The 21,470-nt window shown below is 42.7% G+C and overlaps 2 protein-coding genes across 2 annotated transcripts; both read right to left on the reverse strand.

Annotated features, from left to right (window-relative positions):
- Nucleotides 1–1,042: 1,042 nt before the first annotated feature.
- zmynd10 (zinc finger, MYND-type containing 10) lies at nucleotides 1,043–12,357 on the reverse strand. The gene is made up of 12 exons (XM_041892777.2): nucleotides 12,126–12,357; nucleotides 11,852–11,960; nucleotides 11,587–11,703; nucleotides 9,861–9,914; nucleotides 9,589–9,741; nucleotides 9,356–9,444; nucleotides 9,152–9,246; nucleotides 2,853–3,025; nucleotides 2,341–2,466; nucleotides 2,071–2,192; nucleotides 1,407–1,532; nucleotides 1,043–1,178 (listed from the first exon to the last, which is right to left on the reverse strand). Exons 1-12 carry the CDS (start codon nucleotides 12,212–12,214, stop codon nucleotides 1,043–1,045), a joined length of 1,389 nt encoding a protein of 462 aa, XP_041748711.1. The 5' UTR covers nucleotides 12,215–12,357.
- Nucleotides 12,358–12,505: 148 nt separating this feature from the next.
- LOC121578414 (GATOR complex protein NPRL2-like) lies at nucleotides 12,506–20,693 on the reverse strand. Its single transcript, XM_045223891.1, has 9 exons — nucleotides 20,598–20,693; nucleotides 15,184–15,292; nucleotides 14,951–15,087; nucleotides 13,990–14,087; nucleotides 13,856–13,892; nucleotides 13,653–13,746; nucleotides 13,460–13,577; nucleotides 13,192–13,334; nucleotides 12,506–13,051 (listed from the first exon to the last, which is right to left on the reverse strand). The coding sequence occupies exons 1-9, from the start codon at nucleotides 20,685–20,687 to the stop codon at nucleotides 12,984–12,986; spliced, it is 894 nt and encodes a 297-aa protein (XP_045079826.1). The 5' UTR covers nucleotides 20,688–20,693; the 3' UTR covers nucleotides 12,506–12,983.
- Between the last annotated feature and the right edge of the window lie 777 nt (nucleotides 20,694–21,470).

Here is a 21,470-nt window from a genome sequence, read left to right on the forward strand (position 1 = left end):
CTTCGCATCTGGAAACAATGTATAATCGGCTACATAACCGAAATACCACTCTTCCGAAAAACATGACTATAAGAAGCATGTTTATTTTGTAACCATCCCATCACCCAAGCCTGACACACCAACATATGATACAGACAGTAACAATTTAATAGCAGAAAGTAAAGAAAGTGAAGAGCTGCCTACTGTTCTTGACATGCGGAATTCTTTCACATAGGGGGTGCTTCTGAGTCTTGAACAGTAGAGCAGGAGGGGTGGGTGTGTAAAACCCCCATCGCCATAGGACACTGTACATCTGTAGGCCTATTTGACTCGACAGTGACATTCAAATAAAACTACCGTAAGGATAATAATTTGCCTAATCATCCATTGACAGCTTATGTTATTAACAGTGTGAACTACAGTAGGAGTTAAAGACATGGTAGCCACACCTTTTTTTTAAAGTGGTGTGCAGAGTCTAAACAATCAAGTGGATAAAGTTACTTTGAAATACAACCCTGTGAAATTGATACCTTGCTGTTACCCGAACAATAGGCAGATTCTGATCCCAGGAACACTGACCAAAATGATGAGTCAAAACACCTGCAGCCACAAACTTAGGAGTTTGTCTTTTTTTTTATATTTCAACATCTATAACAGAAGCATAGACCTATTTAATTGTTATAAATGTCTAAAATGTGCAAAACAACTTGTAAAATTACAAGCTACAACAGAGGAGCCCATTATTGTCTTGAGTTCTGCTCCCTCCGAAGTTCAACCTGTGAGTTCCACTCAGTGTCAGGTCTGAGATAGGGATAGAAAAGGCTTAGCAGTTCATTACCTTCATTACCTTCATTAACCCTTCTAATCACTAGTTAGATTATCATTGTAATCATTGTAATTCATAAAATCTAGAAGTTGGAATTGAATCGAGTCAAACCTCAAAATATGTAGATTAACGGTGCAAAGCCATAACAACTGCATTCGAATCCCATCCCAAATGGCATTTAGATGGAGAACTGTCCATTGACTTGTCACCTTGTTAGCCCCTTCTCTCTCCCACCACTCAGTCCAATATGTCAGTTATGTCTGCCTCTCTCTCTGTAGGCGTTACGGTCAGGTCCTTCTGGAGCTTCTCTGTGGCTTCAGCCATCAGCTGGCAGGCAACCTTGTGTTTGGACCAATGCTTCACTTGGCATTCCCTACAAGGACAGAGCAACAACACTTAGAATCTCATTCAGCTGTACACAGTAGAACCTCCTGAACCAAGGGGTGTGAATAAAACCATTGGCTTTTTCATAGTCTTTTGAGTACATCTTTCATTGCAAGACTAGTAAGAGATTCAAAATAAAAGTGGCAGAACCATTCTCTTGATATTTATTTAAGGAGATGCATTTCCCTGTATAGTGTTTCACTGTAACCAGTCTTACCTCTGGCAGTACCATTCTCTCTGGCAGCGAGAGCATCTCTTAGAAGCCTCGGCCCCACAGGCTCCACACTTGGGCTTCTCAGGGATCAAACTCTCCATCACATCCAGGTTATAGGTCTGGGCCAGTCTAAACAAAGATGATTCAAATTCAAAAACAGTATAGATTGGAACAGAGACAGAAAGATCCACATTTATATGTCTGAATCCCATCCCATGTTCAATTCTCCCTTAAAGATTTTGGTCTCGCCTCCCGAGTGGTGCAGCGGTCTAACGCAATGCATCGCAGTGTTGCGGCATCACTACAGCCTGGGGTTCGATCCGGCTGTGACCGGGAGTCCCATTGAACGGCGCACAATTGGTCCAGCGTCGTCCGGGTTAGGGGAGGGTTTGGCCGGGGGGGCTTTACTTTGCTCATCACGCTCTAGCGACTCCTTGTGGCGGGCCGGGCGCCTGCAGGCTGACTTCCTCCAACACATTGGTGCAGCTGGCTTCCGGGTTAAGTGAGCGGGTGTTAAGAAGCGGCTTGACGCATGACTCGACCTTCGCCTCTCCCGAGCCCATTGGGGAGTTGCAGCGATGAGACAAGCACGTAATCACGAAATTGGGGAGAAAAAGGATTTGGTCTCATTCAGTCTCTTTACTAATGTCACCAGTCTCAGTATTACCTGAGTGCTTGCTGTCTCAGGTCCTTCTCCGAGGGGTTGAACGTTTCCTTCACTTGGTACTTGGCAATGGCTTTCCACTTCCCTGTATTGTCCCGCATAATGTTGTTCCACATCTCTGGAATCTACAAGTAAAATGACTATATTTATTTGTATGACAGCAATTCATTGTTTTTGTGTGTGCATGTTCCTGTGTGTGTGTGCACACATGCATGTTCCTGTGTGCGCGCGTGCATGTTCCTGTGTGTGTGTGTGTGTGTGTGTGTTCCTCACCTGTTCCAAGATTAGGTCTTTCTTTGGAGGGGCAGGGTCTGTGACAGTGAGGTGACTGAGGAAGCGCTGGAGCTCTACCAGGTTGGGCAGCTGGTCAATTAACACCTCTGTCATGAAACCTCGTAGCTACACACAAAATATAAAAGGGTGATTTTCTGACATTTCATGGTTTAAGTTTCAGTTTGAGTTAGACTTTTATTGTACTGCGGTCTGCATTGTGGTCTGTTTGATAGACCACCTATGCTATCCTGCACAGAGTTCTCAGAGCTCATAATGCTATCCTCACATACGGTCAAGAAGGAGAGACAATCATGGAAATAACAGTAATAGGAAACACCGCAGTCAAAACAGTAGCTGGATACCTCATCTGTCTTCTAATCAGAGGGGAGATCAGATACGATATTAAAGGACAATGATCTGGCACAGACATTCTTCCTGAGCTTTAGTTTTGACCATTCGGTTTTAGAAGACACTATAGTCAGAAGAGCCAGTACTGGCTGAGGCTGCCGTACCTTTAAGAGCTGGTTCTTGTTGAAGTTATTGAAGTCATATTTCCTTTGGCAGTCTTCCTTCAGCACCAGGTTGTACAGAGCAATCCAGACTTGGCCGTCCAATTTGGTCATCTTTAGACGGTCTTCGGATGGAACCTTCTGCCATTTTCCATTAATGTACTTCTCCATCACGCCTGTAGAGGGAGACAAAGGACAAGTAGTGAGTGATATGTTGGGCTATTTACTACATTTTACATTTTTACATTTTAGCTCTTATTCAGACCAACTTCCAGTAGGGAGTGCATACATTTTCATACTTTTTCGTACTGGTCCCCCATGGGAATAGAACCCACAACCCTGGTGTTGCAAGCGCCATGCTCTACCAACTGAGACACACAGGACCAAGCAATGGTCATCGTAATGGTTAAAAGGTTTTAAAAACAATTTAAATAAATGTAACAGTCGGATAATGAATGAAGATATTCCAAAATTTTAATTTTTATAATCCACAGATATTGACTGAATTATAGCGCATAAAACATTTTACTGGCATGGACAAATAAAGAAATGGAGTTCAGTGATTTGTGTGGGATTTTTTTTCTTGAATGCACTCATATATACATGTTATTATTGTATCAGGTATTTTTTTTATATTTTGTGTTAAAATAAAGAAAATTATATGTGCCTAATTTGAGTAAATTTACTGGGTGTATTTGCATATATGAATAAATTAACATACTACAAAGGGAAGCACAGCCGCGAGCTGCCCAGTGACACGAGCCTACCAGACAAGCTAAATTCCTTCTATGCTCGCTTCGAGGCAAGCAACACTGAAGCATGCATGAGAGCATCAGCTGTTCCGGATGACTATGTGATCACACTGTCCGTATCTGATGTGAGTAAGACTTTTAAGCAGGTCAACATTCACAAGGCCGCAGGGCCAGAAGGATTACCAGGAGGCGTACTCCGAGCATGCGCTGACCAACTGGCAAGTGTCTTCACTGACATTTTCAACATGTCCCTGACTGAGTCTGTAATACCAACATGTTTCAAGCAGACCACCATAGTCCCTGTGCCCAAGAACACTAAGATAACCTGCCTAAATGACTACCGACCCGTACAGTGCTTTGCAAAAGTATTCATCCCCTTTGGCGTTTTTCCTATTTTGTTGCATTACAACCTGTAATTTAAATGGATTTTATTTTTGGATTTCATGTAATGAACATACACAAAATAGTCCAAATTGGTGAAGTGAAAGGAAAAAAATAACTTGTTTCAAAAAATTCAAACAAATAAATAATGGAAAAGTGGTGTGTGCATATGTATTCACCCCCTTTGCTATGAAGCCCCTAAATAAGATCTGGTGCAACAAATTACCATCAGAAGTCACATAATTAGTTAAATAAAGTCCACCTGTGTGCAATCTAAGTGTCACATGATCTCAGTATATATACACCTGTTCTGAAAGGCCCCATAGTCTGCAACACCACTAAGCAAGGGGCACCACCAAGCAAACGGCACCATGAAGACCAAGGAGCTCTCCAAACAGGTCAGGGACAAAGTTGTGGAGAAGTACAGATCAGGGTTGGGTTATAAAAAAAAGAATATGGCACCACAACAAACCTGCCAAGAGAGGGCCGCCCACCAAAACGCACAGACCAGGCAAGGAGGGCATTAATCAGAGAGGCAACAAAGAGACCAAAGATAGCCCTGAAGGAGCTGCAAAGCTCAACAGTGGAGATTGGAGTATCTTTCCATAGGACCACTTTAAGCTGTACACTCCACAGAGCTGGGCTTTACGAAGAGTGGCCAGAAAAAAGCCATTGCTTAAAGAAAAAAATAAGCACACGTTTAGTGATCGCCAAAAGGCATGTGGGAGACTCCCCAAACATATGGAAGAAGGTACTCTGGTCAGATGAGACTAAAATTGAGCTTTTTGGCCATCAAGGAAAACACTATGTCTGGCGCAAACCCAACACCTCTCATCACCCCGAGAACACCATCCCCACAGTGAAGCATGGTGGTGGCAGCATCATGCTGTGGCAGGGACTGGGAAACTGGTCAGAATTGAAGGAATGATGGATGGCGCTAAATACAGGGAAAATCTTGAGGGAAACCTGTTTCAGTCTTCCAGAGATTTGAGACTGGGACGGAGGTTCACCTTCCAGCAGGACAATGACCCTAAGCATACTGCTAAAGCAACACTTGAGTAGTTTAAGGGGAAACATTTAAATGTCTTGGAATGGCCTAGTCAAAGCCCAGACCTCTATCCAATTGAGATTCTGTGGTATGACTTAAAGATTGCTGTACACCAGCAGAACCCATCCAACTTGAAGGAGCTGGAGCAGTTTTGCCTTGAAGAATGGGCAGAAATCCCAGTGGCTAGATGTGCCAAACATATAGAGACACTTCAAAAGACTTGCAGCTGTAATTGCTGCAAAAGGTGGATCTACAATGTATTGACTTTTTTTGGGGGGGGGGGGTGAATAGTTATGCACGGTCAAGCTCTGTTTTTTTTGTCTTACTTCTTGTTTGTTTCACAATAAAACATATTTTGCATCTTCAAAGGGGTAGGCATGTTGTGTAAATGAAATGATACAAACCCCCCAAAAATCCATTTTAATTCCAGGTTGTAAGGCAACAAAATAGGAAAAATGCCAAGGGGGGTGAATACTTTCGCAAGCCACTGTAGCACTCATGTCTGTAGCCATGAAGTGCTTTGAAAGGCTGGTCACGGCTCACATCAACACCATTATCCCAGAAACCCTTGACCCACTCCAATTTGCATACCGCCCCAACAGATCTCTATTGCACTTCACACTGCCCTTTCCCACATGGACAAGAGGAACACCTACGTGAGAATGCTATTCATTGACTACAGCTCAGCGTTCAAAACCATAGTGCCCTCAAAGCTCATCACTAAGCTAAGGACCCTGGGACTAAACACCTCACTCTGCAACTGGATCCTGGATTTCCTGACAGGCCGCCCCCAGGTGGTAAGGGTAGGTAACAACACATCTGCCACGCTGATTCTCAACACGGGGGCCCCTCAGGGGTGCGTGCTCAGTCCCCTCCTGTACTCCCTGTTCACCCATGACTGCATAGCCAGGCACGAATCCAACACCATCATTAATTTTGCCGACGACACAACAGTGGTAGGCCTGATCACCGACAACGATGAGACAGCCTATAGGGACGAGGTCAGAGGCCTGGCCGTGTGGTGCCAGGATAACAACCTCTCCCTCAACGTGATCAAGACAAAGGAGATGATTGTGGACTACAGGGAAAAAAAGAGGACTGAGCACGCCCCCATTCTCATCGACGGGGCTGTAATGGAGCAGGTTGAGAGCTTCAAGTTCCTTGGTGTCCACATCACCAACAAACTATCATGGTCCAAGCACACCAAGACAGTCGTGAAGAGAGCACGACAAAGCCTATTCCCCCTCAGGAGACTGAAAGGATTTGGCATGGGTCCTCAGATCCTCAAAAAGTTCTACAGCTGCACCATCAAAAGCATCCTGGCTGGTTGCATCACTGCCTGGTACGGCAACTGCTCAGCCTCTGACCGCAAGGCACTACAGAGGGTAGTGCATCCGGCCCAGTACATCACTGGAGCCAAGCTTCCTGCCATCCAGGACCTCTATACCAGGCGGTGTCAGAGGAAGGCCCTACAAATTGTCAAAAACTCCAGCCACCCTAGTCATAGACTGTTCTCTCTGCTACTGCGTGGCAAGCAGTACCGGAGCGCCAAGTTTTGGTCCAAAAGGCTTCTTAACAGCTTCTACCCCCAAGCCATAAGACTCCTTAACAGCTAATCATGGCTACTCTGACTATTTGCACTCTCTGTTTATTATCTATGCATAGTCACTTTAACTCTACCCACATGTACATATTGCCTCAATTACCTCGACTAACCTGTGCCCCCGCACATTTACTCTGTACCGGTACCCCCTGTATATAGCCTCTCTACTGTTATTTTATTTTACTGCTGCTCTTTAATCATTTGTTATTTTTTACTTAACACTTATTTTTCTTAAAACTGCATTGTTGGTTAAAGGCTTGTAAGTAAGCATTTCACTGTAAGGTCTACACCTGTTGTATTCGGCGCATGTGGCAAATACAATTTGATTTGATTTGGAACAGGTCTGCAACCACCAAACATTTGCTCTGTCTACCCTACCTGCACTGTCTAGACTGCCTCATTGTTGTCACGTTCTCTTGCATAATTCAACAAGTGTGTCAATAGCAAGATACCCACAGATTATAAATCAACACGCTTGGCCCTAGATTACACTAAACATACACTGTTTGCGAGATCAGACATAATATCACTATAATCCTAGTGTTCATTCTCGGAAGTTACTTTCATTTCAACTCATCTATTTTGTAAACATTTCAACTGTATTAAATTATTACTTTTTTCAACTCCACAAAAAATGAACACCCATCAAAATAAAAAGTTATCTTTCTTCTCTTTCTTGTGACGCAAGTGTCCACAAACCCAGACGAACCTTTAGCGTTCTTATACAGTGGCTTGCGAAAGTATTCACCACCCTTTGCATTTTTCCTATTTTGTTGCCTTACAACCTGGAATTAAAATGGATTTTTGGGGGGTTTGTATCATTTGATTTACACAACATGCCTACCACTTTCAAGATGCAAAATGTATTTTTTGTGAAACAAACAAGAAATAAGAAAAAAAAACTGAAAACTTGAGCGTGCATAACTATTCACCCCCCCAAAGTCAATTGTATTGAGATCTGGGCTTTGACTAGGCCATTCCAAGACATGTAAATGTTTCCCCTTAAACCACTCAAGTGTTGCTTTAGCAGTATGCTTCGGGTCATTGTCCTGCTGGAAGGTGAACCTCCATCCCAGTCTCAAATCTCTGGAAGACTGAAACAGGTTTCCCTCAAGAATTTCCCTGTATTTAGCGCCATCCATCATTCCTTCAATTCTGACCAGTTTCCCAGTCCCTGCCGATGAAAAACATCCCCACAGCATGATGCTGCCACCACCATGCTTCACTGTGGGGATGGTGTTCCTCGGGGTGATGAGAGGTGTTGGGTTTGCACCAGACATAGCGTTTTCCTTGATGGCCAAAAAGCTCAATTTTAGTCTCATCTGACCAGAGTACCTTCTTCCATATGTTTGGGGAGTCTCCCACATGCCTTTTGGCGAACACTAAACGTGTTTGCTTATTTTTTTCTTTAAGCAATGGCTTTTTTCTGGCCACTCTTCCGTAAAGCCCAGCTCTGTGGAGTGTACAGCTTAAAGTGGTCCTATGGATAGATACTCCAATCTCTGCTGTGGAGCTTTGCAACTCTTTCAGGGTTATCTTTGGTCTCTTTGTTGCCTCTCTGATTAATGCCCTCCTTGCCTGGTCTGTGAGTTTTGGTGGGCGGCCCTCTCTTGGCAGGTTTGTTGTGGTGCCATATTATTTCAATTTTTTAATAATGGATTTAATGGTGCTCTGTGGGATGTTCAAAGTTTCAGATATTTTTTTATAACCCAACCCTGATCTGTACTTCTCCACAACTTTGTCCCTGACCTGTTTGGAGAGCTCCTTGGTCTTCATGGTGCCGTTTGCTTGGTGGTGCCCCTTGCTTAGTGGTGTTGCAGACTCTGGGGCCTTTCAGAACAAGTGTATATATACTGAGATCATGTGACACTTAGATTGCACACAGGTGGACTTTATTTAACTAATTATGTGACTTCTGAAGGTAATTGTTTGTACCAGATCTTATTTAGGGGCTTCATAGCAAAGTGGGTGAATACATATGCACACACCACTTTTACGTTATTTATTTTTTTGAAACAAGTTATTTTTTTCATTTCACTTCCATTCCATTACAGGAAATCTAAATCAAAATCAATTTCAATTACAGGTTGTAATGCACCAAAATAGGAAAAACGCCAAGGGGGATGAATACCTTTGCAAGGCAAAAGATTAAACAGAAAGCCAATGTATTCCATTGAGCTCATTTCAGCCATAACTGGAGTGTGTTTGACAGGTCTTTACAAACATTAACGCAGTCGTAACATTTACAGGAAAAAACGACAGGCACAAGCAAGAGTATGAAAGCCACAGGACAAGTGGATTTTGCACCCCTCAAACACAGGAAATAGATGGCTGAAAAAGACAGATCCTCAGGTGGGCGGGGCATGCACATTTCTAGTACTACACTGTAACAACAAGGCTATGTAGGTAAAAAGATGGCCATTGTTTTGATATAATCATATTATCCCATAGATGGGGGTATGTGGAAATTGTATGATCCATTTTGACCATTTGCATGAATACACGTTCAGTGACCAACCTGCTGAATAGCGACTCCAGGGGCTGTGCTCTACCAGCTGTACCAGCACACAGGGCAGGTTATGGGTGCACAGCATCCTATTGATCACACTGATGCTGTGTGTGAGAGAGAAATCACAAACAATACATTTCACTACATGACAGAATGACTTTTTGATAGTAGGTAAGGTATTTGAAAAAGTATATGTGAATGCTAATTTCCCACCTGTCCGTATGGTCAGTGATGTAACGCAGGACAGACAGAGCCTTGAGGGAAATTTCAAACTCTAATGCTGCATTCTGACTCTGCAAATCCTGCATCAGACACACAGCACAACAGAACACTTACAATCCACACCACTGACCAAAGTAAATCCACCATCCTGACTTGCAATGGCCTGACTATAACGTTGTAGCTGGAACCCAGACAGCTCCTGTAAAGAGGAATCCACCCTGTACCTGTATAGAGGATGATTCTCCACTCTCTGTGTGACTGAGTCTGTCTTGGGTTGGGGTGTCATCTCTTGATGCTCTGCTGGCCAGAAGGGTTAGTTTGCGGTGGCAGTAGTCCACCAGGTCCAGGACTGAGTCGTCTGCTGCGTCACAGGAGTCCTGTAACCAACAAACACAGAAACAAAATGTATTTAGGACATACTGTAGCCTATGTGATGTCAAACAGACACTGCATACATTGTGCTGGTACTGAGGCAAGTGTACAAATAAGTTCTCACCTTGTGAAACATAATTGTCTCAAGCAGGTTGATGATTGTAGCCTCATGGTGAATCTATAGATGAGAAGGGAGAAGCGGAAATTAGATGGAAACATCTAGGGAGTGTACAGTAGTGACCATTGTGTGGGACATTTACATTTACATTTTAGTCATTTAGCAGACGCTCTTATCCAGAGCGATTTACAGTTAGTGAATACATATTTTTAAAAATATATATATATACTGGCCCCCCGTGGGAATCGAACCCACAACCCTGGCGTTGCAAACGCCATGCTCTATCAACTGAGCTACATCCCTGCCGGCCATTCCCACCCCTACCCTGGACGACGCTGGGCCAATTGTGCGCCGCCCATGAGTCTCCCGGTCGCGGCCGGTGGCACAGTTAGCACTGCGATGCAGTGCCTTAGACCACTGCGCCACTCAGTCACACATTTTGGCCCTTTGTCCCTAGACCAAACAATGTCCCGCATTTTATCAACAAATTAAAACACCACTAATTTACCCCAAAAAAATCAGTCAGACTTCCTATTCATTTGATGAGAATTGACATTCTAACCTCTCTTTTGCCGTCACATTGTAAAACAGTTAGGAAGGGAGACTTATCTCGGGATTGTTTGAAGCAGCAGCGAAAATGTTGAATGAGCAACTAATGAGCATGGAGAGCCTCACAATTTTAACGAAATGACCTTATATCTTTCAGTCTAATAAGGCTATTTACTTAATTTTGTTAACTCTTCATTAGAAGTACTATTTTTGTAAGTAGTTAACTGTCCTCTTCAAGTTTAGCTGGAATTTAGCCAGAAATTTGACAAATGTGATTGGTTGACGATAAGACATTGGACTACATCAAGATATAGGCTATATCATAAGGATGTGGTAAACACCTCTCCAATGGTTGTTGAGATAAGATATTCTTTGCAGCTCAAGATGAGACGTAGGCCAATGTCATATCATCAACCAATCACATTTGTCAAATTCTTTCGGGCTAAATTCCAGCTAAACTTAAACAGCTCACTAGGTGGAGTGGAATTTATTATTGTAGGCTACACTGTTCCGCAAAATCTTCCCGTTGTCCAGATTTTGGTATTTTAAATGTGGTCACCCTAGTGTACAGGTACATTTACATTTTAGTCATTTAGCAGACGCTCTTATCCAGAGCGACTTACAGTTAGTACAACATGCACTGCTGTTGTACCCTGTACATGTTGTACCTGTACAGTGCATTCGGAAAGTATTCAGACCCCTTGACTTTTTCCAAATGTTGTTACATTCCAGCCTTATTCTAAAATGGATAAAAATTTATAAAAAATCTCATCAATCTACACACAATACCCCATAATGACAAATAATACCCCATAATAAAAAACAGAAATACCTTATTTACATAAGTACTCAGACCCTTTACTCAGTACTTTGTTGAAGCACCTTTGGCAGCGATGGGGTCTGAATATTTTTGTCAGAGCGGATTGTCGGGGGAAGGAACATAATTATAATAATGTGTACACTGCAAATTGACCACAACTAAGCCCAAAAAGAAATTGTATTTGAAAATAATAATTTCATACCTTAATTACTATACATCGAGACACGATCAAATCTGTTTTTTATTCGTGGGAATACTTGAGAACAGATTTCCTAAATTAAACAAATGTTTTGCTGAATTCCTGGAAATGTTTCTATTTTTTTAAACCCAAAACGAAATATCCCCCCTGGTATATGCACTCACCACCATGTACAGAGGAAAGGTGCTCTTCGGATTGAAGTCCTGGAGCTGACAGAGAATAGGAAACACCTTCTGTTTCCAAAGCTCTACCAGAATCATCTCATGGACCAGGGTGGGGATCTAGGGTGAAAAAAGGGGACAATCAATTACCTGTTTACATGTGCAGTAACCTGTGCAGTATCTTTTTGGTCCATAAAAAAAAACGGAGACAACATAACACACCTGTACAGGTGACAGCTAATCTAGCGTTATATAAAACAGTTATTACCTTTCCCAGTGACACAAGGAGCTCCTTGACGAACTCGTCCTGAGTGGCTGAAGCGTTCAATATCGCCTGCATGTTGAGTTTCTCTATGTACTCATGCTGTCTGAACCACCTGTCAATCAAATAAAAAGCAATGAATGGAACACGGCTGCCACGAATCTGAATAAACGCGAGCTAGCTTGCAACTTTTGTCTAGCAGGCATTATCATCAGAGCTGGTCTTTGTTGTTAGCTAGCTAGCTAACGTTAGCTCCTAGTAGTAGCCAGACATACTGTACCTTGGAGAGCCAATGTCCCTGAGTGAGAATGTTTCCAGATTTTGGACATATCCTTCTGCCTCTCCGGGAAAAATAACAGAGGTTTCCATATCCCCGACAATAAATGTTTGCACCAAAAAAGGCTGAGTTGAGGGAAACTGTGGAAACTGAGGCAGTTTGACGTGCTAACTCACTTTACATTCTGTTACCCGTGGTTGGCATGGTTACTGGATACATACGCGTGCGCATTACAGACAGCATGACCACAAGAGACAGAGGTACAAAAAGACCCCCGAGGTGAGACCACCGAGGTAACCCTTGGCAGAGAGGAAGAGGCCAAGGTGGCCACTAATAATCATTAGACTAGGTGAGGTGAGCAAGATAAACAGTCAGACAGTGGGTCACGACGACAATGCATCTTTATTATTGCAAAGAGTTGGTATATACAGTAGAGTTTTTGCACAATTAATCAATAAGCATAATGTTCCTCGTTTTGTGGTCTTTTTGAATTCGTCCATTCATTGTTCTGAATGAAACTATCCCACAACAATGATTGCTTCAAGAGTCTGGATTGGAAAAACCTGAGGATAACAAGTGACATAATTGTAGTATAAAAATACCTTAGTCTCAGCCTTTGAATACACATATTTTCCAGAACATTTCAGGGATAGGAAGAAGTCTGTTTAAGGCATCTTTAGCCGCGGTTGCTTCACTTTGTCTCTCCTGGACAGCAGGCTGTCTTGTGCATCAGATGGGAGACGAGCAGGAGGCTTCTGTTTTCGTACAATGGGACCTCATGTGGCTCTGCCTGTCTTTGTTTGAGAGAGGGCTTGCTCTATCTGCATCAAAGTCAGTGTGGTTGCTGATTAAGCCAGGGTATCACTTCCAGCACACAATGATGTTTGGGTCATTCTCCAAACGCTCGTCCAGCTCTTTGTAGCTCATTCCTGCAGAGAGAGACCACAGAGTATTGACATATTTCTCAAAATACTTATCCAGTCTAATGATTCATCCTCCTAGACACATTCGTCATCACTATAAAACCATTAATCATGTGACCGGCCATCAGAAATGCCTTCAAACGTACCTGTCTTGCAGCAGATTTCAACGTAACTATGGCAACCAGTGTAAAGGCGTGGCGGGCGGCTCCTTTCGTCACGGGTCACCTTAAAAGGATACTTCTGCAGCAGACGAATTAGAGCCTTCATCAGCCCATAATGGATCAGCCTCCTGTTGAGCATCACATGATATCAACAACAATAACACTATTATATACACTTCTCGGCATAAATATTCATACCATACTTCGTGGTCCATGTCAGCAGCATAAACATCATGGAGGATTGATGACTCACCTCTCATCTACTCTCTGCAGCTGCTGCGAGTAGCGGGAGCAAAGATCGCAAACAGTGGTGCCTGGAGTCAGACCGCAGTACAGCTGGAACACATCCCTTAAACGGGCTCTCTTCTGTCCTGAAACAGAAGTTATACACTGACTGTAATAAATTCAAACTCTTTCTGACTACAACTTCCCAAACTGATTGTTACCATGCTTGGTGACATAGCTGAGACACTCCGCCTGAATGGACCTGTCATCTATCAGGCTCTGGACTTTAGGGGTTGTGCAGTACACATTGGAGTACTGGAGACACACAACATACTGTGAGTCAACAGGACTGTAGACACACACACATTTCACATGAAGAAGACACATTATGTAAAGAAGGTATCATTACTGAGGGTTTTAATACCTGAAATATTGACACCAAGGTTACAACACCATAATACCTGTGAGAAAAAAAAATCTGGTAGAATCTATTCCATGGTTTCATAGGGAAATGTTTCATTTTCTGTAGCATCATATTACCAGTTTCAAACTACTCACAGTAAATTCTGTACGGCGATCCGGACTAAATTAAGTTCAACATCCGCTTCTGCAGATATCTTCTGGATATGCCTGAACCCATCAATGTAGGCCAGGATCTACAATAAAATTCAACACATTTTTTACAAAATTTTCAACAGTGCTTTAATCTGAGACAGTTTCATGATGACATTACACTAAGAATAGACAGATCATTGTTTCTCTGAAACCCTTGATGTGATGTCAGCCACACTCGTTATAGTAGGTATGCTCTCTGGTTAGCCCATGACTATCAGTTCCATTACACAAAAAAGTCATGGGACGAAGGCGTCGACTGTAGGGGGGAGTTTTGTTAAGAGCCGCGATGCTCGGTCTGAACATTAACATGCATCACTTGCGGTACGGTTTTGGAAGCATAAGGACCATAACTTTCGTATCGGTGAGAAATCATTTTAAAATAACAAAAGGTTAAATTGATACACACCTTTATAGGGAAAGGGTTCCCACACGGCCATATTTCCATGTTACAGCCCTTGTTTACGGAAAAGATACGGAAGACAGAGTGGATTACCTGTGCTAATTAGTCATCTGTATCTCCTAACACTTATGTGTAAACGGAAGGCAGACGCCGCAAACGTGTTGTCACTGAAAAATACTGTTGGCTACAAATGTGTTAAAAACAGTTAAAACAGTGTACAGTAAGTGTGTATTTTGCATTTGTGAAATTATTTAGATGTGATATGAAAGTAGAGGGATTTATGTTTCTAGAACCGTAGCGCAATTGAGAATCAATTCATGTTTTGATGGAGAATTTTGGCTGTTTTGGCTTGCAGAGCCAATTCGCCCTTTAAACAGAGCCTGTAAGGTCCTTGGACTAAGAAGTAACGTTAGGCTCCTTTAGTCCAACATTGGGCTAGCTTTCACTATGGATGAGCCATGGGTGTATCTGTGTGAGCTGCTATCAGTGTGGTGGTAGGCCTACCTGTTGAGTGGTGAGATCCCACTGGGATTTGATGAAGTGGTCCTTGCACTGAGTGAAGACAGGCACATTGTACTCCTGCACGGTCAGAGGGTCCCTGCGCTGCTCAATCAGCTTCAGGTTGATTGTATTGGACTCATCTGAATAAGAGGGAGGGAAGAAGCTTGTGTGAAACTGAGATATTGGGGTTTGACCTTTAAACGATTGTCTCACAAATTGCAATTGCACACACATACCGATGGGCAAGGTGCAGGCTCCAGTAGCATTGAGCTCCTCTAACAACGTGGACATAATGGGTAGCAGTTTCTGTTTGCTCTCCTCATTCGATATGAACCCACTCTCCAGCTGCAAAATAAAGAGAAACATTAATACTTTGTTCTATATATATATCCTATATGACATTCAGACCTAGTAATGTTTTGGAAAATAGCACTAGTCTCCAGGGAGACACACTGTATATAGATTTTCTATTGTGTTATTGACTGTACGTTTTGTTCATTCCATATGTAACTGTGTTGTTGTTGTTTTTATCGCACTGCTTTGCTTTATCTTGGCCAGGTCGCAGTTGTAAATGAGAACTTGTTCTCAACTGGCTTACCTGGTTAAATAATGTGCAGAAGATGATGTGCAAATAGGGATACTGGGGTGCAAATGAGCAAAATAAATAACAATGTAAATAACAATATGGGGATGAGGTAGTTGGGTGGGCTAATTACAGATGGGCTGTGTACAGGTGCAGTGATCGGTAAGCTGCTCTGACAACTGATGCTTAAAGTTAGTGAGGGAGATAAGAGTCTCCAGCTTCAGAGATTTTTGCAGTTCGTTCCAGTCATTTGCAGCAGAGAACTGGAAGGAATGGCGGCCAAAGGAGATGTTGGCTTTGGGGATGACCAGTGAGATATACCTGCTGGAGCGCATACTACGGGTGGGTGTTGCTATGGTGACCAATGAGCTAAGATAAGGCGGGGATTTGCCTAACAGTGATTTATAGATGGCCTGGAGCCAGTGGGTTTGGCGACGAATATGTAGTGTGGGCCAGCCAACGAGAGCGTACAGGTCACAATGGTGGGTAGTATATGGGGCTTTGGTGACAAAACGGATGGCACTGTGATAGACTACATCCAATTTGCTGAGTAGAGCATTGGAGGCTATTTTGTAAATGACATCGCCGAAGTCAAGGATCGGTAGGATAGTCCCGTTTTACGAGGGCATGTTTGGCAGCATGACTGAAGGAGGCTTTGTTGCGAAATAGGAAGCCGATTCTATATTTAACTTTGGATTGGAGATGCTTAATGTGAGTCTGGAAGGAGAGTTTACGGTCTAACCAGACACCTAGGTATTTGTAGTTGTCCACATATTCTAAGTCAGACCCACCGAGAGTAGTGATTCTAGTCGGGCGGGCGGGTGCAAGCAGCGTTCGATTGAAGAGCATGCATTTATTTTAACTAGCGTTTAAGAGCAGTTGGAGGCTACGGAATGAGTGCTGTATGGCATTGACTGAGGTCAAAGTGGCTGGACACTCATTGCAAAACCTGTCAACAAAACATACTGTATTGTACACCTACTTGGTAGGTACAGTGAGGGAAAAAAGTATTTGATCCTCTGCTGATTTTGTATGTTTGCCCACTGACAAAGAAATGATCAGTCTATAATTTTAATGGTAGGTTTATTTGAACAGTGAGAGACAGAATAACAACAAAATCCAGAAAAACACATGTCAAAAATGTTATAAATTGATTTACATTTTAATGAGGGAAATAAGTATTTGACCCCCTCTCAATCAGAAAGATTTCTGGCTCCCAGGTGTCTTTTATACAGTTAACGAGCTGAGATTAGGAGCCCACTCTTAAAGGGAGCGCTCCTAATCTCAGCTTGTTACCTTTATAAAAGACACCTGTCCACAGAAGCAATCAATCACTCAGATTCCAAACTCTCCACCATGGCCAAGACCAAAGAGCTCTCCAAGGATGTCAGGGACAAGATTGTAGACCTACACAAAGCTGGAATGGGCTACAAGACCATCGCCAAGCAGCTTGGTGAGAAGGTGACAACAGTTGGTGCGATTATTCGCAAATGGAAGAAACACAAAAGAACTGTCAATCTCCCTCGGCCTGGGGCTCCATGCAAGATCTCACCTCGTGGAGTTGCAATGATCATGAGAACAGTGAGGAATCAGCCCAGAACTACACAGGAGGATCTTGTCAATGATCTCAAGGCAGCTGGGACCATAGTCACCAAGAAAACAATTGGTAACACACTACGCCGTGAAGGACTGAAATCCTGTAGCGCCCGCAAGGTCCCCCTGCTCAAGAAAGCACATATACAGGCCTGTCTGAAGTTTGCCAATGAACATCTGAATGATTCAGAGGAGAACTGGGTGAAAGTGTTGTGGTCAGATGAGACCAAAATCGAGCTCTTTGGCATTAACTCAACTCGCCGTGTTTGGAGGAGGAGGAATACTGCCTATGACCCCAAGAACACCATCCCCACCGTCAAACATGGAGGTGGAAACATTATGCTTTGGGGGTGTTTTTCTGCTAAGGGGACAGGACAACTTCACCGCATGAAAGGGACGATGGATGGGGCCATGTACCGTCAAATCTTGGGTGAGAACCTCCTTCCCTCAGCCAGGGCATTGAAAATGGGTCGTGGATGGGTATTCCAGCATGACAATGACCCAAAACACACAGCCAAGGCAACAAAGGAGTGGCTCAAGAAGAGGCACATTAAGGTCCTGGAGTGGCCTAGCCAGTCTCCAGACCTTAATCCCATAGAAAATCTGTGGAGGGAGTTGAAGCTTCGAGTTGCCAAACGTCAGCCTCGAAACCTTAATGACTTGGAGAAGATCTGCAAAGAGGAGTGGGACAAAATCCCTCCTGAGATGTGTGCAAACCTGGTGGCCAACTACAAGAAACGCCTGACCTCTGATTTGCCACCAAGTACTAGGTCATGTTTTGCAGAGGGGTCAAATACTTATTTCCCTCATTAAAATGCAAATCAATTTATAACATTTTTGACATGCGTTTTTCTGGATTGTTTTGTTGTTATTCTGTCTCTCACTGTTCAAATAAACCTACCATAAAAATTATAGACTGATCATGTCTTTGTCAGTGGGCAAACGTACAAAATCAGCAGGGGATCAAATACTTTTTTCCCCTCACTGTAATCTTTGGTCCCAGTGTGGGGTGAAACTCACTAAAAAATATACATTCTATTCGACTCATCCCCATGAAGACGTGGTTGCTAACAGGACTTTAAACTTTAGCTAGCTACAGTAGTAAACAAAGAAAGAAACTCCAACTGCTTCAATCACTCGGTTCCCAGAAAATGTGAATGCTCAATTGAAGATACGTCTTTTTGAAGACCTACAGTAGCTGTTATCTAAGTAGTAGCTAGTTGACTAGTCACTCTGTTAGCTAACTTGTGGCTTTGATGACTCCCAATTCCTCACCGAGGGTTGACAGTCTACAGTACTCTAGCCTGCTATCTCTAGCTAATTTAACACTTGATGTGTATCCTACAACTGAGTCCTCTTGTATTTCCTTGTAAATGACGACCAATCTGTTCAAATGTCATTCAAAAAATATATCAAAGCGTAGAGCGCAGCAACTAGCTACATACAATCGAACAAGTGGCATGCTAGTTGTGTGGCTAATAATGCTAGTCGGAAGTAGGAAACTCGGAAATGTACGACTTGATAACAACCAACCCTAACCGAAGAGAGAGAGACCAAACTCGGTGGAAAATCTGTCTCCCTCCAACAGGTGGTGTTGTTTCACCCTCCAGGCAAGGAGTTTTTGTATGGCGGTCAATGAGAGCGTCGAATTTGGTCAACAACAAAATGTATGGCTTATTTGCTACGTTAGGTTTATTTGATCGAAAATAATTGTCATAATGCTTAAGTTGTAACGAGTGTACCGATATAAGTAGGACACGTGACATCCCGAAAACTTTGAGAAAAAACACTTTATATCGGAGTTGTCTCGAGATAGCTATGCATATTCATGTCATGAGGCTAGTAGCATCTCTCTACATTGAATACAGGCAGTTGACGTCAACAACTCATCGAATATTCAAAATAAGATTACAATAATGAGATGTATCCAGTGGAGCTAGACAGCCCGCCAATGCCCCCAACGACTCGAGGTTAGGGCGGAGAGACATGTATCTTGTCAGTATATCCATAATCTTTGCCCTTACCTCGCTCTATCGATGAGACATGTTGGAGTTCCCGAACATCACTTACTTATGCTGCGCAGTGCGCATTTCTAATGGATATGTTCCAGGACACGCCAAACAGTCGATGGAGGTCAGATTTGGGAAATTAAATCTAGTAAATGTAAAATAAATGTAGATGCAGTACGAATTAATCTGATGGATGCGATGCAATTTGCGTCTTGAAAATAAGAGAATTTAACGTTATTCTAATTTTATGGATCGACATGATATAGTTAACTTTTATTCTGAAAAAGTTAATTAACTAATCTGATGCACTTTCTTTCTAAAAAAGTTTAATGATGCCCTGAAATGAATACCCCTAATGAACGATTAAACGTCCCTACCCCATTGAAGTTGACATTTAAAAGGTTTGGGGTTAGGTAAGGGTGATGGTCAAGAGTGAACGTAAACCGGAAAGGTTTGGTACGGAGTACCAACAAAATAAATAGTGGGGGTAGGCCTACGCCATACCGGTAAAACATGAGCCTATCACAATAATTAAAGCTGTAGGCTATTACACTATTTATCATTACCGCATGTCAGTCGCATGAGAAATTAGCGAATATGCTTAAACTTCTGGAATACGCTCCAAAATGTGGTGTGGTTCAATGATAACGCTGACATTTTGCCAAGGCAGAGATGAGTGGCCGAGGCAGACAGGCGCGAACAGCAGTGTAGGCTACGCATCAATTCAAGTTAAAATACTTGTGTAGGCCTAATGAATGACAATCACCGATGTCATTCATAACACTTTTTGGTGTTTTATAAGTGATGTCTCTTTGCATTTACCAAATGGCACTGTATGGATGCCGGAATAGTAACTGAAGTCTGGACACTGACTGTAGCCTTTTATAATATTAACTCCTGCTGAATGAAGTATTCCTCGCTGTAAAATGATAGACCAAATGTTAATTTTGTCTTGGGAACAGGAGTGGAGAAATATTTTTTATTTCTTTCAGCATCTTGAGATTGTGCATTTAGGGACCTGTTCTGTAGCATAAACGTGCAATTTCTTTCAGAGACATAAAAGCTGACAGTATTTCATCTTCAACCACATAGAATATGCATCTAACACGAACTGAAATACTATCAGAAACATGTTGGATCGTTTTCACAGCTTTTCATTTCCTTTAAACCGGTCACCGATGTCATTTGGAAATCTCCCTGGTCCCTAAACGTCCTCACTCCGTGAGAGAAGCAGAAATTAAAGAGAAAACTTTACTGATGTCGACCTGATTGTTGATGATTCTATCGATTTATGACATTCTGGTGAGAAAGGCTTTATTTGGTATTCTAGATAAGCATCAAGTAATGACAGAAGAGAAGCTGCATGCATCTAATTATAGACAAGTTGACTAACAAATAGCCTACCAAATGTCGGAAATAATAAGCAGAAAAATATCTAAATGAGGCTTAAAAACTATTCCCCTACCCCGTCGTTGAGCCGTCCCTGAGTAATGTGTACAGGTTGCCTACATGCTTTTGAAGTAATTGTTTGACAATCAGATGAAAGCATCATCATGACTGGTTCTTCTTCTTCAGTGGGGTTTATCGGCGGTTGGCATCCAACGTTATGGTGCATTGCCGCCACCTACTGAACTGGAGTGCGGGCCAGAGACAGGGAGAAACACAATCCTACCTGCCAGCCCCGTTGCGCTTAAAAAAAATAACATATTTGAGACTATATCTAATGACGTTCTACTCAATATACTCTTTAATCATGACTGGTTGTGTTTATGCCACATTCAAAGGTAGACGCACACATAAGAGGTCCTGTACTGGGAATAAATCAAATATACTTTGACCCCTGGTTATGGTTAAAGTGAGGTTAAGGTTAGGGTTAGGGTTTAAATGGAATGGAGTCAAACATGTGGTTTCCATGTTTGATACGTTCCATTTATTCCATTCCAGCCTTTACAATGAGCCCATCCTCCTATAGCTCCTCCCACCAGCCTCCTCTGGGTTGGAGATACGTTTATTTCGACATTATTAAGAAAAACGTTTATAAACTATGGCAACACTGCCATGTTGATCTGAGCCTTGCTGTTGGAAAACCACATTAGTGTCCGACTTTCGGCTGTCGCAGATGCACCTCCCCTGACATTCACTCCAACCCTGTTCCCGGAGAGCTACTGTACTGTACATTTTCACTACAACCCTAACCTAGCACACCTGATTCTAATAATTAGCTAGTTGATAAACTGAACCAGGTTAGTTACAACTGGGGTTAGAGCGAAAACCTGCAGAGACCAATACTTTAGCCTTACCACTCAAATGTCCCCATTGAAATGAGCAGGATGAAAGA

The sequence above is a fragment of the Coregonus clupeaformis genome, chromosome 12, assembly GCF_020615455.1.
Source record: "Coregonus clupeaformis isolate EN_2021a chromosome 12, ASM2061545v1, whole genome shotgun sequence".
NCBI lineage: Eukaryota > Metazoa > Chordata > Actinopteri > Salmoniformes > Salmonidae > Coregonus > Coregonus clupeaformis.